Here is a 17,608-nt window from a genome sequence, read left to right on the forward strand (position 1 = left end):
CCAACTACTTCCGATTTTGCCGCAAGCTTTACGGCACGATTGTGCTTCCGACTTTTGCCTTGAGCTACTTGTTTGATGAGAACGGAGGTGCAGAGCAATTGTGTCGTGCATGTGTACTAAATGTTCACTTTTAATTAGAGGTGTGCGAATATTGAAAATTTCGAATACGAATCGAATACGAATATCTACAAAATTGTGCTTCGAATATCGAATCGAATTTCGAATATCACGTCACAGCTTCTAAGAGTTAATTAAGTTAATTAAGCTCCGAAAACAAGCATCGTCACAGTTGTGTTCTGCTGATCCTTAGAAAAAAGTGCAAATGAGGAATATGTATTAATGTATTGGCTTAGCCTAGGGCATACATGCTCATATCCACATGTACGGTAAAATTATTTTTACAGTGAAACAGTGGGCTGCTCTCATGAGGCAAGCTGAAAACCGCAAGAAAAAACTTTCAAAAATCTTTCATGAACAGAGAACACCTGTGTTGGCATTGTAAATTGCTGGTGAAACAGACAGAATGGAAGTAAAGAGCAATGACATGTTCAGAGTGGGATGATTTAGTGATGAGCACCTCAGAAGGAAAATGATGGTGGCAAGTGGTCTTTTCTTGCATTGACAATGCCTTCCGCATTTGTCGTGAAGGCGGGAAACTAAAGGCGTAAAGGCGGGTTTCACTGCTCTCACGCGTGACGTCACGCGTGAGACCATCGTTACTGACGGTAATGCATAGTTTGGAACGGCCTCATGCATTATAGCGCAGTAAAGCTGCGATCCTCGGTGATATTGTATGGCTGTATCACGCGTGATTGTTTCCGCGACGTTCGTGTTCAGCGCTCCTTCCATTTCACGGCGGAAATCTGCGCGCGGGCCTCAAACTTTGTCGCGCCGACGGCGACGCGCGTGAGTCGCGAGCAAAATCGCTTCATGCAGGTCGGGTCGGCTTAAGGCTATATATGCGTCTTGCTATCATCTGTAACAACAGTTAGCGCAGTTTCAAATGACTGCAGCGTTACTGCATGTCGTCCTAGTTGGCGCTTTCATACGGTCGCAGAGCGCCGGAGTTGGAGAAACTATGTCGAAATATCAACACGTCCCACTCCTCGATTATCGCCGTCATCGCACGCGACCATGATTCTATCATATGTCGCTGACAACCACAAATCGAAACCGAAAAAGACGTATTCGAGACGCAAGTTTTGGCTGTGCATGCAATGGGACGCTGAACAGCGGTGTTCAGCCCAACGTCAACATAATTTCGATATTTAACCGTAATTTCACCGAACTGTAGGCCTCATACGAATGTTCAGAGTTCGCTAGCAATCCACTAAAGCCGCGACAGTGCTGACGATCTATCAAACGTACCGCCATAGGCGCCGGCTGCGGGGGGGCTTGGGGGCCTGGTCCCCCCCGGAACTTTTCCTAGGAGGGGCCAGGCCCCCTCCGGGAAGTCTAACCAGCTGACACTCAAGATGAAAGTTTCGAGGGATATCCTAAGAATCGATCGCGTGTTGCACGCGACTGATGATGAACATCTTCAAAAGTTCGTCTCATAACGTCACAACGCGGATTTCCTGATACCTTGCCCGACCTCTCTGTAAAAGGGGGGGGGGGGCTTTGTGCCCCGGCCCCCTCCGGCAGATTGAAAACTCTCCGCCTATGCGTACCGCGGTCTCGGGTTTCGGTGGGACGGACTCTAAAATGGCGTCCGCACACAGCTGCGTACTAGTTTCGGTTTCGGTTACCGAACGTATAGCGACGCATTCGTAAACGAGCGCGTCGCTTTGCAGCTGTTCTACTATGCATGTTCGTCGCCGCAACGTACAAATTCCAGTGCGCAGCCCGCAACAGCTTCGGAATAAGCTGCTGTGATATGCGAAAAAAAAATCGAATATTCAGACTTTTACGAATATTCGAAAACTTCGAATATCAAATTTTCGAATACGAATATGAATCGAATATCGCAAATATTCTATTCGTATTCGAAATTTCGAACATTCGCACAACTCTACTTTTAATGCTTGTCTAGTGAAGCCTCATATGCTGTGAAATAATTCTGCAACTTAGTTTATCGCGTAGGCACAGAAAGAATCCCACCGCAAGCTTTGTATTTGACGATCGTAGCAATGGCTTGAGCCAAAGTTTATTATTGCATGTGATTCATATTTAGGTGTCCAAGAACACTGCATGGGATTTGTGTTGGTGGACAACGTTAAGTAGTTATAGATGTAGTTAAACTACATTGCAGTAGTTAAAAAAAGTAGTTTTAACTACTCCCCTGAAAAGTAGTTGAACTACTAGTTAAACTGCTCAATCACAAAGTAGTTAGTAGTTATAGTTAAACTACTGTAGAAGTAGTTAGTGGCCATCACTGGCCAATAGTCTGTGCTTCCTCTGGGCACCCTTTTCATTGCTGGGCTCCGAAATGGGATAGTGATATGTGCACGAAAGGCACTCGAAGTTTGAATGCTAAGAAGGAAATTTCGCCATAGTATAAAATACAGATATTGTATTAACAGCCATATAAAACGTGAGTTCAATCTTGTATAGAGCAGTGATGGCCACTAACTACTTCTACAGTACTTTAACTATAACTACTAACTACTTTGTGATTGAGCAGTTTAACTAGTAGTTCAACTACTTTTCAGGGGAGTAGTTAAAACTACTTTTTTTAACTACTGCAATGTAGTTTAACTACATCTATAACTACTTAACGTTGTCCACCAACACAAATCCCATGCAGTGTTCTTGGACACCTAAATATGAATCACATGCAATAATAAACTTTGGCTCAAGCCATTGCTACGATCGTCAAATACAAAGCTTGCGGTGGGATTCTTTCTGTGCCTACGCGATAAACTAAGTTGCAGAATTATTTCACAGCATATGAGGCTTCACTAGACAAGCATTAAAAGTAGAGTTGTGCGAATGTTCGAAATTTCGAATACGAATAGAATATTTGCGATATTCGATTCATATTCGTATTCGAAAATTTGATATTCGAAGTTTTCGAATATTCGTAAAAGTCTGAATATTCGATTTTTTTTTCGCATATCACAGCAGCTTATTCCGAAGCTGTTGCGGGCTGCGCACTGGAATTTGTACGTTGCGGCGACGAACATGCATAGTAGAACAGCTGCAAAGCGACGCGCTCGTTTACGAATGCGTCGCTATACGTTCGGTAACCGAAACCGAAACTAGTACGCAGCTGTGTGCGGACGCCATTTTAGAGTCCGTCCCACCGAAACCCGAGACCGCGGTACGCATAGGCGGAGAGTTTTCAATCTGCCGGAGGGGGCCGGGGCACAAAGCCCCCCCCCCCCTTTTACAGAGAGGTCGGGCAAGGTATCAGGAAATCCGCGTTGTGACGTTATGAGACGAACTTTTGAAGATGTTCATCATCAGTCGCGTGCAACACGCGATCGATTCTTAGGATATCCCTCGAAACTTTCATCTTGAGTGTCAGCTGGTTAGACTTCCCGGAGGGGGCCTGGCCCCTCCTAGGAAAAGTTCCGGGGGGGACCAGGCCCCCAAGCCCCCCCCGCAGCCGGCGCCTATGGCGGTACGTTTCATAGATCGTCAGCACTGTCGCGGCTTTAGTGGATTGCTAGCGAACTCTGAACATTCGTATGAGGCCTACAGTTCGGTGAAATTACGGTTAAATATCGAAATTATGTTGACGTTGGGCTGAACACCGCTGTTCAGCGTCCCATTGCATGCACAGCCAAAACTTGCGTCTCGAATACGTCTTTTTCGGTTTCGATTTGTGGTTGTCAGCGACATATGATAGAATCATGGTCGCGTGCGATGACGGCGATAATCGAGGAGTGGGACGTGTTGATATTTCGACATAGTTTCTCCAACTCCGGCGCTCTGCGACCGTATGAAAGCGCCAACTAGGACGACATGCAGTAACGCTGCAGTCATTTGAAACTGCGCTAACTGTTGTTACAGATGATAGCAAGACGCATATATAGCCTTAAGCCGACCCGACCTGCATGAAGCGATTTTGCTCGCGACTCACGCGCGTCGCCGTCGGCGCGACAAAGTTTGAGGCCCGCGCGCAGATTTCCGCCGTGAAATGGAAGGAGCGCTGAACACGAACGTCGCGGAAACAATCACGCGTGATACAGCCATACAATATCACCGAGGATCGCAGCTTTACTGCGCTATAATGCATGAGGCCGTTCCAAACTATGCATTACCGTCAGTAACGATGGTCTCACGCGTGACGTCACGCGTGAGAGCAGTGAAACCCGCCTTTACGCCTTTAGTTTCCCGCCTTCACGACAAATGCGGAAGGCATTGTCAATGCAGGAAAAGACCACTTGCCACCATCATTTTCCTTCTGAGGTGCTCATCACTAAATCATCCCACTCTGAACATGTCATTGCTCTTTACTTCCATTCTGTCTGTTTCACCAGCAATTTACAATGCCAACACAGGTGTTCTCTGTTCATGAAAGATTTTTGAAAGTTTTTTCTTGCGGTTTTCAGCTTGCCTCATGAGAGCAGCCCACTGTTTCACTGTAAAAATAATTTTACCGTACATGTGGATATGAGCATGTATGCCCTAGGCTAAGCCAATACATTAATACATATTCCTCATTTGCACTTTTTTCTAAGGATCAGCAGAACACAACTGTGACGATGCTTGTTTTCGGAGCTTAATTAACTTAATTAACTCTTAGAAGCTGTGACGTGATATTCGAAATTCGATTCGATATTCGAAGCACAATTTTGTAGATATTCGTATTCGATTCGTATTCGAAATTTTCAATATTCGCACACCTCTAATTAAAAGTGAAGATTTAGTACACATGCACGACACAATTGCTCTGCACCTCCGTTCTCATCAAACAAGTAGCTCAAGGCAAAAGTCGGAAGCACAATCGTGCCGTAAAGCTTGCGGCAAAATCGGAAGTAGTTGGCGCCTTCAGTAACCTAACTACTGTAGTTAAATACTTAAAATAGTAGTTTAACTAGTAGTTGCCACTACATTTCTGCAAGTAGTTGATAACTACTTTTTAACTACAATCAGGTAGTTTAACTAGTAGTTTAACTACATGTAGTTAACTACTGGCCATCACTGGTATACAGTATGCATCTGCTCCAAACGAAGCGATAAAAAAATCAATCAAACGACCGCTGCCGTTTCGATCAAACGGTGTTCGATCAAATGACTTTCGACCAAATGTCCCGCGCTCGATCAAACGGCTTTCGTTCTTGCGAAGGCGATTTCTCCGGGGGACATTTTTCCCTGGGGACGGTTCTTCCTGGGGACATTTTTTTTCGGGGAGGAAAATCCGGCATTTCGGGCGAGCTTTGAATATATGAAACGACTTCTCCGTGATCATTCCTTCATTTGGCAACTAGCGCCCATATTCATCTCTGGAAACCCCAATTTCGTAATTGCATCTGTGTTGCCCTTCAAGAATAGTGATTTTCCTAAAATACGCATAAATTTGGCTCCCATGCTGTCCAGTTCTTCAGCTTTTTCACGACCGAATTTCACGTTTTCAAGTTTGGATTGAATTAACTGAGACCTCAGCATCCAACACAACGAAATCTGAAGTAAAAATTTACGCTTCAGAAGTTCTTCTAAAAAAAGAAAAGGAAGCATATATTATCCTCTCCCACATAATAAGCAGGCCGAACTGCACTTTTTTGCAACACTCAAACAAGAACCTGTTATGTTGTCAGGTGACCATTGTTATTATTTTTCTACTCTGTGTCCTTCTACTTTTTGTCGAATCGTTCCTGTTGGCGTCCAGGAAAAAAAAGAAATGACTGTGTTGGGAATATCGCGACTCCCGCTGCGAGGCCTTGCCGCTCGGCCTTTCCACGCTCGGCTTTCCGCTCGGCCTGGTTGGTTTCCGTGTGTGGACCCGAAGCCTTTATCGCCCTTCACCTCCTTTGTACGGTTTGGCAAACTGGCCCACCAGAAGAAAGGAAGTCCCCTGTCACTGGGGTTGTCGACTGACATCACTTTTCTGAGCGGGTGTAAGGTGAAAGAAAAGGAAGGGAGAACATGGGGAAAGGAGCCTTTCAAATATGTTACTGAAGTTTCCGGGTAATAATAAGAAGTCTGTTCTACGACAGAAATTTTGAAAAGTCTTTTGCACCGACGCCTCGTAAACGAATTCAGATATTTGGTAATGCTTACTCACCAGAAATATACATATCAAAATGTCATTTTTGCATTAATAATAGAGTTAATATCAAGGTAAATTGCATGTAAGCGAGTGCAGAAAAAAAAAGGAATACCGTTTCGAGCACTAGATTTTCCAGACTGGCATTGTAAGCGCTGTGTGTAGGCAACGTGTATCGCCTAATTTACAGCCGCTGGTAGATCCAGTTGAGAGCCTCCGAGATACCAGCATCCGTACTATCCGATCACACTTGTACGTCGGCATACCATACAGTAAGTATGCACTAGTAAAACAATACGAAGAGCAACTAAAAATTCCATAATCAGTCAGTACCGGCGCCAGTAACTTGTGAAAACAATAATTGTAGCATAAATATATAACAACAAAATAAATATAAAGTACTCATATAACAATAGGAGACAAGCAAAAACACGTGAATGTCTCGAATCGAACTGCGGCCCTTTCGTGGCAAAGTCCGACACTTTACCTCTAGACAAACAGCGCAGAAGGCGCGGATCGCCTTATACTCGCGAGGTCAACCATGCACAATGGGGATTATTTCGGGAGTCGGAGGCGAACGGCGTGATAAGGACGGCGAGCATGGCGCCATCTAGAATCGGGAAAATCGTGAATCGGAGTTGCTCCCCGACTGGTATGGCCTGTTAAGAGGTACTGTACACAATGAAAACACATAGGAAGGTAACCAGATAATAACTGCGAGAACAGAACTGAGATAGCATTACGAAATTCTTGAGTTTGTATTATTGTAGGGATGTTCCTCCGAAGGTCATTCTATTCTAGGACGGTGCGTTAAGAATGATTTTGAAAAACGAAGGAAAAACGATTGAACGATTGAAGGAAAAACGATTTTGAAAAAAAAAGAAGAAGAAGAAGGGGGCCTGGTACAGATCCTTGGGGTATGTCCGAGCTAACGGGGGGTGATGATGAATCGTGACCACTGCAAATGACGAAGAGAACACGTTGCGAGAGAAAATTACGTAGCCACTGAATTACATTGCTGTCGAGATTCAGAACAGAAAGCTTAAGAAGGAGTTTGTCGTGTGGTACCCTATCGAAAGCTTTGTAAAAATCAAGAAAAAGCGCATCGGTACGACATTCAATGTCTGAGTTAGATGTTATGTCATGTATGAAGCCTGCTAGTTGTGTTTCACAAGACAGACGCTTGCGAAAGCCGTGCTGATAGGGGAAGAAGAAGCTGTTCCTCTCAAGGAAGCTAACTATGTGTGAGTGAAGTATGTGCTCGAGGATCTTACATGGAATGCCAGTTAAGGATATAGGACGATTGTTACTTGGAGATCACGGTAATGTGACAAAACCTTGGTCCGCTGGTTGGTGTCCAACTGATGGATGAACCAGTTTACTACCAGACATCACTTCCGCCGGGATTCTCAGGATAATGGTGAGACCCTAAAATACAAAAAAAGAAAAAAAGATAACGATATAGATCGTCGTACGCAGGCGTACATGTGTGCCCTCAAAGTAAAATAGTTGTGGAATTCTACAGGTTTTCCCGGCGATTTTAATCCAAGTGCCAGCTAAATTAATCCATGCCCCATAAAGTTTGCATGGCACGTGGATTAATTTGGATGGCGCCTAGATTACAATCGCCGGGAAAAGCTGTGGTATAATTATTTCACTAATATGACGATGCCAGGTTATCTCTGGTATTGCCGAGCTTGCATGCCAAGTTTCTATCAAGTGCACTAGGTACTCTACAGTTCAAAGAGGGCTATGGGGGGGGGGGACAAGATAGACCAGGGGGATAGGAAGTAAATTCATGAATACGACAGTTGGAAACACACAGTTTACTGAACATTCATGGGTGGTACATACCAGGAAAGACTGAGAAAATGACTATTAAATAAGAGTTTGGGAGTTGAAGGGCCGAATGAGCTAATATCAGGAACGAACATTCATATGCGATGACGTTAAAGCAGAGGAAGAACGTACACGAGAACGTGGTGTACACATACATATTATAGCTGCGCCACTGTTTGCTTGTGAAAATGGCGATGACGCCTGGATTACAATCACCGGGAAAAGCTGTGGTATAATTATTTCACTAATATGACGATGCCAGGTTATATCTGGTATTGCCGAGCTTGCATGCCAAGTTTCTATCAAGTGCACTAGGTTGCACGCTAAAAGACAGTTTGGCGCTGACAGGTCCACCCCCAACAAAAATTATATGTCCTCATTTCGTTATTACAGTGAGGAAAAAATTGAAACGTTACACAAACAGTATTACACAAATTAACATTTCATCAAGAAAGAGGCTATTCTGATACCTGATCAAAAGAGAACAGGATTCATGCCAGGCACCTTGGCAAAACCACGCGGCGTCTTTTGTCCTAAGGAGCTGAACAACCTAGACATACGTAGCCGGGATAGAAATCCAGCGAACCCATAGACAAGTACGAAGGGGTTGCCTCAGGACAGGAGCCACTGATATTTCCAAAAGAGACTGTTCTTCTTTTGAGCACCGTCCTCGTCATTGGCATGGTATTTAAAGGGTTAGGTGTGACGTGCTCAAGGGACTATCGCATCCGGAGACATGGGTAAGAAATGGTAACGATGATGCTTAGCATCATCCGACAATCGATTTCACCGATTTTCACTGCTGAGAAATGTTCGGGGTTTAAATAAACGAGCTTTTTCGATCAGCGAAACTTCCGATGACATCATTGTGACGTAGGATCCAACAGGACCAATGCGAGGGCGGCGCGCCGCCGGCGCCGTTCCCCCATTTTCTCTCAGAGACATCGTCTGCTTTGGAGATGGTAAGTTGTCAATTCGCTCAAGAATACGCGGTGGTCATCACGACAAAAGATGGGTGCGTCAACCAGCGAGCTCCCTCCGCAGACAAACGCCATTGAGGAGCAGGTGATCGGCGATACAGCTATCCCGGCAGTTCCCGAGGAACCGACACCCGGTGTTTGTCAGGCAGAGGCATCTGTCATTTCCAAGTGGACCAATGTCAACATGCCGGGCAGTGCACAATAATCATGAGCGATTGGATATGATAGGCTTACCTGGAAGTGTCGTCGCCATCGGACGGTTCGTTTTCACTGCCTGCACCTTCATTACGGCAGGGTCAAGTGGCAGATGGTCTGTGGTGTAAGGGTCGTCATCTAACGCAATTTCTTCAACGCTGTAATGCCAAGAATAGCTTGGAAGCGACGCGACGTCACTTTCGTATTACGACGATTCAGACATGACGCTGGCTGTCTGCTCGCCGCCTGGTATTTCAGAGGCTCGCCGACCGCACCGATCAGCTGTGCGAGAAGGCGCGCTCTCATTGGCCCTGTTGGGCGTGACGTCTTCTAGACTTTGGGGAGACGATGTGGAGAGGGACTTCATACTCCGTCGTCTGCTCTTTCGATGTATTTCATTAGATTGCTCAGCATATACGTAAACTATTCACTTGGGGTTTTCGCTGCTCTTGTCGGGGATCGCCGAGGAATATTGTGGTACTAAAGTTTCGGAATCGACCGGGATGGATGCGATAGTCCCTTTAAAGGTTCATGGGAATTATGGGCCTGGAGGGAAGAAAGGTTACGTACGGGCTTCTACGGCGGGAGTGAGTGGCCGCTTTGTTAGTGTGTCGAGGGATTATGTGAATGAAGTGATCTTCACGAACGCGGGGACGAAGCGGGACAACAGGTAGGAATGGGCGAGCATTCCGAAAGATAAGGAAAACAACAACAACTTTATTTCAGGATAATGGGTGGGGAGTTTCATCGCCGGATTGCGATACTCTACCCCATTGCTGGAGGTGAAGCAGGAAATGAAGCGATGTGTCCCGTTACAATGAGGATCGAAGTCCTGTGACGTCCAAAAAGGCGAAGAGAGCCTTCAGCTGCACCCCGAAGAGCACGCACTTTGGGGGAACGTCCTTGAACAAGCCAGCCTGAATCTTGCAGATAATCTAATATCCCATTGTCGCATGATCTGTCTGAGGGGAAAAAAGAACAACTTTATTTCAGGATGATGGGTGGGGCGTTTCATCGCCGGGGGCGGTACTCTACCCCAGTGCTGGAGGAGAAGCGGGGAAGGAAATAATGGGTCCCGTTACAATGAGGATCGAAGTCCTGTGGCGTCCAAAAAGGCAAAGAGAGCGCCACTGTGCTGTGAAGGCCACGTCGAGGCGCATTCGATGAACTAATGACTGACGAGATATATGTGCTGGCATGCGGAAAGCAAGCGCTGGATCAACTCTGTTCAGCATGGCGGGGGGTAGTATGTCGGCAGCCCGTTGGTGGGTGGCCAGAGGAGTAACAAGGCTTCGAAGTATGGACCGCCGAACGCCTCTCAGCAGCGCAATACGCGTCCGTGTCCGAAACGGGAGAGCTGCTTCGGCATCGACGAGAGCATAAAAATGGGCTCGAAGGACTTGAAGGGGAACCTGAGCTCTGCGGACCTGGAGGTCAGGTAGACGTGGGAAGGTGGGTGGCACAGGCAGAGATCAGGGGGCGTGCAGCGGTGTGACAATCCTAGGTGTGAGGCCAGTGAGAGCGTGGCGTGTCCTCTGCGCCACGCGATGGAAATCACTTTCAGGACGGTATCGAATTTTCCTGAGGAGTGGGTGACGGGGAACGTTCGCACGCAAACGGAGGAAGTGTCGAGCCGTTTCCCGCTCACGGAGGACCTCCACCGGGAGTTCTCCAGCTTCAGCTAGGGCTTGCCGTGTTTCAGCCATTCTTGGAACGCCAATGCAGCGACGAAGGCTTCGGGCGAACAGGGACCGAAGGGTATTGAACGATGTTGTAGAAACCGTATGCAAGACTGGAAGGCTGTAGAGCACAGTCGCCCTCACCAAATCCGCGTGAACGGCTAAGTGGGAGCGTTGATCACAGCCCCAGCCGAAGCCAGAAAGATGTTGAATGGCAGGAAGCCATCACTGCACTTTGGTTTCAAGGTGCTTAATGTGACGAGCCCAGCGCAGGTGGGAGTCCAGGACCACATCAAGGAAGCGATGGGAACGCACAGGCTCGAGCCTCCGTGCACCAACCCAAAGAGGGAAATTACTCATAGCGTTGTTGGCGAAAGGGAGCTCGACGTACTTTTCGGGCGAAAGGTTCATTCCAAGTCGCATAAGGCAGAGATGAACGTTGTTTAAGGATTGTTGTAAGCGGCGCTCAATGGCTGGTCGTGACTTGCCTACTGCCCAAAGGGCAACGTCATCGGCATATACGGAGAATGTGACCTTGCGTGGAACTATCGATTTTAGTCCTGACATGACCACATTAAAAAGTGTAGGACAGAGAATGCTTCCTTGGGGTACGCCTTGATGAACAGGGTGCTGGGGCTTTGGCCGTGGGATGTGCGGACAGCGACAGTTCGGTCCGTAAGGAAATCGTGAAGCCAGCTGAAAAGTCGACCAGATAATCCAAAAGACCGCAACCCGTTTAGGACACAGATGTGTGAGACGGTATCGTAGGCGCGCTTAATGTCCAGGAAGACCGGTACAACGATCCGCCAATGAGCACGAGCATGTTGGACTGTAGAGACCAGATCGACAACTGGATCCATAAAGCTTCGGTGGCGGTGAAATCTAGCCATTTCCTGAGGGAACGCACCTTGTGTTTCGAGCCACCAGTCGAGGCGATGCAAAACCATTGTCTCCATCAGTTTGCCCATACAGCTTCTCAGGCTCACGGGGCGAAAGGAGGATAGGGCATTGGGGGATTGCCTGGTTTCAGGATTGGAACAACTAAAGCCTCCTTCCAAGTAGATGGTACGGATTCCTGTCTCCAAGGCGTATTATAAACATGAAGGAGAGCTAGGAGTGACGGTCGTCATGGTTTCATGGTTCCTGGGGACGATCGCACATTCACAAGTTTCAACGTAGTCTGCAGCTCAATGAGAGTAAAGTCGCGGTCCATAACCGGCGGTGGACGGGGCAAGTCTTGGAGGATTTCTGTCTGCAGGCTCCGGACGAAACTGTGGTGTACTGCAGACGTTGAGGCAGCCGCTGATGTCGTTAGAGCGACGTAGAAATCTGTCGCGAGCGTGGTTTCGTCTACACCCATAACGATAGCCAATGGGGCGAGAGGATTCTTTTTCTTTTTTTTTGGGGGGGGGGGGGGTGCATCCTTCAGAGCTCGAATTGTTCTCCAGATCTTTGTGGCGGGGTGAAAGGTGGTGACAAAACTTACGCCAACGCTTGCGGTCCTCCGACTTAAGTTCTCGTGTTACTTTAGCTTTCATCCGGCGGTACGCCACGATGTCAGGAATTTGCCCAGTTCGGCGAGCCGTTCTCTCGGCTCGGCGACGTACTGCTGTGAGGTGGTTAATTGCGGGAGAATTGCGGGAGAATGAAAGATAAGGAGGTTAGTGGTTACGTAGGGAAAATTCCATAGCGAGCAAAGCATTCTACTTTCTAAGATATGCATTCGCAATACAAAGCTGTGGCATGCAATAAAGAAAGCAAAAAGTAGTGGCCATGCCCAACATAACAGATTATAGAGGGGATGGAGGGGAAACGGTCTGGGCATATTTTATTTCTGAAGTGTCCCTGGGTGCCTTGTGATTTGTTGATACCGAACCCGACGAAATCACAGCCCTCTGCAAGTCAGACTGGACTCAATTATCGTATGTACTTCTGTGGCGCGTACGGTGTGGCCTGACTTCCAATGTGTTCCTTTCCCTTTATAGTAGAATAATTCGTATCAATTAAAGTTTTCACATGACACAAGGAATCCTCACATCATTCATGTTTTTGTTGGCTGTTTGCCAAGGAATCGGCTTTTTTCTTCACGTGACAAGGATCATTAGACGAAATGGGAATGCCTGCGGCATCCATTAGGCGAAATGGGACCCCGCGCAGTTCGAGGTTGCCGAGCACGCTATGGGATGGGAAGATAATAGGCTAGAAAGGATTGGGTAAAATTGGAATAGGCGATATGGGAAGGTAGTGGGGGATGGGGCTTCAGCGACGGCGTCTTATCTGTGCTGGAAAGTCTTTAATCTTGAGAGAAGACCAGCGCCCACTGAAGGCATCCCCGCCACTCCAAAGCGCATGGCACCCTGACGTAGATCGACGCGGTTTCGGTTACCGCTCATATACACAGCAAAATTCGGCTATTGATATTTGAACGCGCGCGCGTCTCAGGACTTCTTAGACATGGGGTGACTTTCAGAGAGCATTAATTGCTTCCCACTCTACTATGTCACATTTGTTACGAATATTCTCATTACGGAGATGATGAATTTATTTTAGGTAATTAGTCATCTTGTAGTTACATACTTTCTTCGAGAAAATGACTGCAGGGGCGCATAATTCAAGAACAGACACGGGGTCTGTGCTGCTCTCACATATCGTTAGAAAGGTGTGTAATAAATACAAAATCGCCCTCTGTGACAATAAAACAGGAAAGAGCGGATGAAAAACTGAACAGCAAAGTAATGAAATGTAGAAAGGCGGCACGGCTTGCAGTGCGTAGCGACAAGTGAAGAGTCCATACAGAGAGAATGTGGAAGAGAGATTTCTTACACAACGTTAGGGGAATCGGGATTTAATGGTTTGAAAGGTTTAACGAGGACAGAGTTATGAACATGTAGAAAAATACAAAGCCGGAAATATGCATTATGTTGTGGATATTACTCTGTAGACACATCTTTTCAATGCTCAAGGTTAAATCTTCAACGCTAAGGTGTTGGACACCAACTGGACACCATCGGACTTCGACCGTTATTGTAAAGGGGCTCGTTATTTTATTCCCCCCATTCCACCAAGCAATGGGGTAGAGTATCGCCTGTTGCGATGAAACTCCCCACTCTCCAAGGCCGAAAATAAAGTTGTTATTGTTGTTTCAACGCTAAGGCCATCGGGGTTGAATTGTTTGAAACGCCTAAAAAGGACACCGTTGTGGGTGAATAAACATACTAAGTAATGTCATATTCCATTAGTGTAATCTGGTTCGTCTTTTCCATACATCCACAACTCTGTCCTCGTTACTTTTTTCAATATATTAAATCACGATACCCTTAGCATTGGACGAGAGATCTGTCTTCCCCATTCTCCCTGTATGACCCTGTCTCGTCGTTGTTCACTATAACCTGTCATACACTGGCGTATTTTATTTCTTTGTAGTTGAATTTTGCATTCGATCTTTCATCCTTGAAGATTCCACTGAGTGTCCTTTTTTTTCTTCTGAGGAAGTGCAGATTCTGCACAAAAGATTCAGAATAAAACTACATGCTTTTTTGCCGTTTGAATTATGTCGCCCTTCGTGGACTTGATAGCGTTTTCATGTCATTCACAATCGTTAACTACAGGAAAATTGGGTTTAACCAGCACTTCTAGCTACATAGCCATAAACAGCTCCCAACTCAACTTCAACTAACATTCAGTAATTGAAGTATTAGCTTAGCTACATGCTGTGAAGGCTGCCGCCAATCACTGTTATTTTCTAATACCCATATTATGACCTTTGTTTTTGATGCGACAAAAAACTGTAATTATGATCATCGTCATCATCTAATACCCATGTACATACAGGGTGTCCCAGAAAACGTGTCATTGAATTATAATAAAAAAAACTACGCCACCTAGAATCATGCGGTCAACAGCATTTGTTCTTATTAGGTTTTTGCCACCTCCTAATGTGAATGTCATGTACTCCAAGTTTAATTATGTAAATATTTGCGAACTGAACTTGGAAATTTGCCAAGTACAGGTCACGTTTTTACCCCACCAATATTAAGAGCGTGCCGAATTCACTCAAATTCATGATAATTGATAGCGATATTCACGAGCTATCCCATCGGAAAAAATAGCCGAATATCATGCTTTTCGGGGCACCGGACCATAACGCGCGATGACTTTTTGAGCGCAATCGCTCTCAGTGCGACGAAAGGAGGTTCCGCAGCCAGCCCACAGAGTGATAGTAGAAAAAGTAACACTTCTTAAAATTGGGAGAGGGAAAGCATTGTCCCAGCGAAAGTCGGACGTGATAAGCTGTGCCTGTTTTATCTCTTTCTGCGATGTCGGGGAGGGCTGGGTTTGCAACCTCCTTTCGTCGGACTGACAAAGATTGCGCTGAAAAATTCACTGTGCGCTATTCTGTGCGACCTCCGTACAGCATGATGTTCGGCTATTTTTTCCGATGGGATAGCTCCTGAATATCTCTGTCAATTATCATTAATGTGACTAAATTAGACACGCTCTTCACATTGGTGGGGTAAAAAAGTGACCTTTACTAGGCAAATTTCCGACTTAAGCTCGCAAAAACTTACATAATTAAACTTACGTTACACGACATTCGCATGAGGAGGTGGCAAAAACGCAATAAGAACAAATGCCATTGACCGCATGACCCTAGGTGATGTAGTTTTTTTATTATAATTCAATGACACGTTTTCTGGGACACCCTGTATAAAGACCGAGGAAGTATGACAGCTCGAATGCGTGAAATAATTGTTTTTCCTGTTCCAGTTACGCGCAATTTGCCTTTCTTTCCAGTCTTGTCGAGGTAAAGGGGAAGACAAAATGGGCTCTCCACTCAGCTACGCTGACTCTTCAATGGATACGAACAAAAGTCTTCATACGCCTCATGATGATTTCTATGTCTTCTACTGCACATCTCGAGGTATTTATATTATGTCATATAAAACATACATAGAAACATACATAGTGGTCCAATGCAAATGGAAAGCCGAAAGGAGGAGTGCAAGAAGCCCCGGATGTAGTTCCGTATCGGGACCACTGGCTTTTTTGTAAAGAAAACAGAATAAAAACAAAAACGAAGCGCTTTTACGTAAAAGACGATCCAATTGGTAACGAAATTAAAAGAAATGACCCTCGTATATCGACTGAAACGTATACAAATTAAATTATCGCCCTCGACTTGAAGGCGATCCGCCATCTTTACTGAGGACCTTCTGATCTAACCCGAGGCACACTCACGGTTCCAGCACCGCCAAGTGCATGCATGGGGGGGGGGGGGGAGTGAGGTGATTTAGCCAAATTCAACGACCCTACCTCTATGCAAGGTGGCAAGCTTCGATTTCGTTAGGCTTAGCATTTCCGTGTTTCTCCTGCGCTAGAAGTAAATCAGATGATGTTGGTGAAATGCATATGAAGAATCTTCTAGTCCTTAGAATTTTATAATTCTTACCTTTTTAGATTCAGTATATGACCTTCTTCCACTTCTATGCGATATTTACCTTCATAACGCTTTCACTGATTTTTAAAAACGAGTAGTCCAAATACGGAACTACACCCGAAGCTCCTCTCAAGCAGACGGTCGCGTGCGTTCCAATCGATCTGGGAACCATAGCGTCATTTTATCCCTTGTTGGCCACCGGCCACGATATCGAAAGTCCCGCGCGAAATACTGGCGTAGTTTCACAGTTATTCGATGAAATACATGGCAAAAGCACATGCGGCATGGTGCGAGTTTGCCGGAATTCCCTCTCTCGAAAAGTTAGAGGACGCCCCTCCCTAAGAACCAATTAGAGCGACCCTTGAGAGAAGGAATCTGTACCCTTTCTGGACCTTTGTCCTCTGAGTGCCGCAATCAGTCTTCCGGCTAGCGTGTGACGTCATGCTTCCGGAGCCTTTATAGCTTCGGAAGCAGCGATCATCTTTGAAATTCATTTATTTAATATCTAATCACTTTTGTTTCGGACGAAAATCTAGGGAAGTAGGTCGGCCGGTGCCGAACATAGTGGTAGTGGTTTCACAGATGGGTTTCCGGATGCAAATTTTACACTACGAATAACGGCAGATATAAAATACTCTCTTCGTGCGTACACTCTCAGAAATGAACCGCTTAAAATACCACCTACAGCATTTTTAACGCCTATTTAGATGTGAAACGCCAAAAACGCGACAAATGTTAGCCGTCAGGCTTACCCTTGAAATTATTAAGAATAAAATCAGGCGGTATAAGCGTTAGGACTTTCGCTTTAGGCGTAATATCATTTATTCTAGCGGCCATTTCGAGATGGATGCGTCCTTACACTTAAATTATTACGCCTAAAATTTTCTGTTGACGGCTGCATTCTCACAAGAAGCCTGAATGGCGTCTTCACTGTATAATCTCCTTGCAGTCCCCATCCACCTTTCCTCTCTCTTTTCCTCCTAAACAAATCGCGCTTAAACGTTACAGCGAGAGTTTCAAATTTGAGCTCCAACGCCTCCATCATGACTAGACAAAAAAGTAGAGAACTCCGACTTAACATAACAAAATATCAAAGTTTACTCAGACGTTTCGTCCGTCATGCGACGGACATCATCAGTGCCAAACTGAATTTCAGTTTCGCACTGATGATGTCCGTCGCATGACGGACGAAACGTCTGAGTAAACTTTGATATTTTGTTATGTTAAGTCGGAGTTCTCTACTTTTTTGTCTAGATATGTCGTCTCTCGGCTTTTGGAGTATTTTTGCGCCTCCATCATAGCGTCGACGCCGGACTGTGGTCCT

The 17,608-nt window shown here is 45.8% G+C and overlaps 1 protein-coding gene across 1 annotated transcript in view; it reads left to right on the top strand.

Moving 5' to 3' along the window:
- Positions 1–17,608, top strand: part of LOC135378915 (uncharacterized) — a 385,731-nt gene that overhangs the window by 86,389 nt on the left and 281,734 nt on the right. Inside the window, exon 5 of the mRNA XM_064612080.1 lies at positions 15,642–15,768. Within this exon, the coding sequence (XP_064468150.1) occupies positions 15,642–15,768 (127 nt within the window). The remainder of the gene's footprint in view (positions 1–15,641; positions 15,769–17,608) is intronic.

The sequence above is a fragment of the Ornithodoros turicata genome, chromosome 1 (assembly GCF_037126465.1).
Source record: "Ornithodoros turicata isolate Travis chromosome 1, ASM3712646v1, whole genome shotgun sequence".
Taxonomy (NCBI): Eukaryota; Metazoa; Arthropoda; class Arachnida; order Ixodida; family Argasidae; genus Ornithodoros; species Ornithodoros turicata.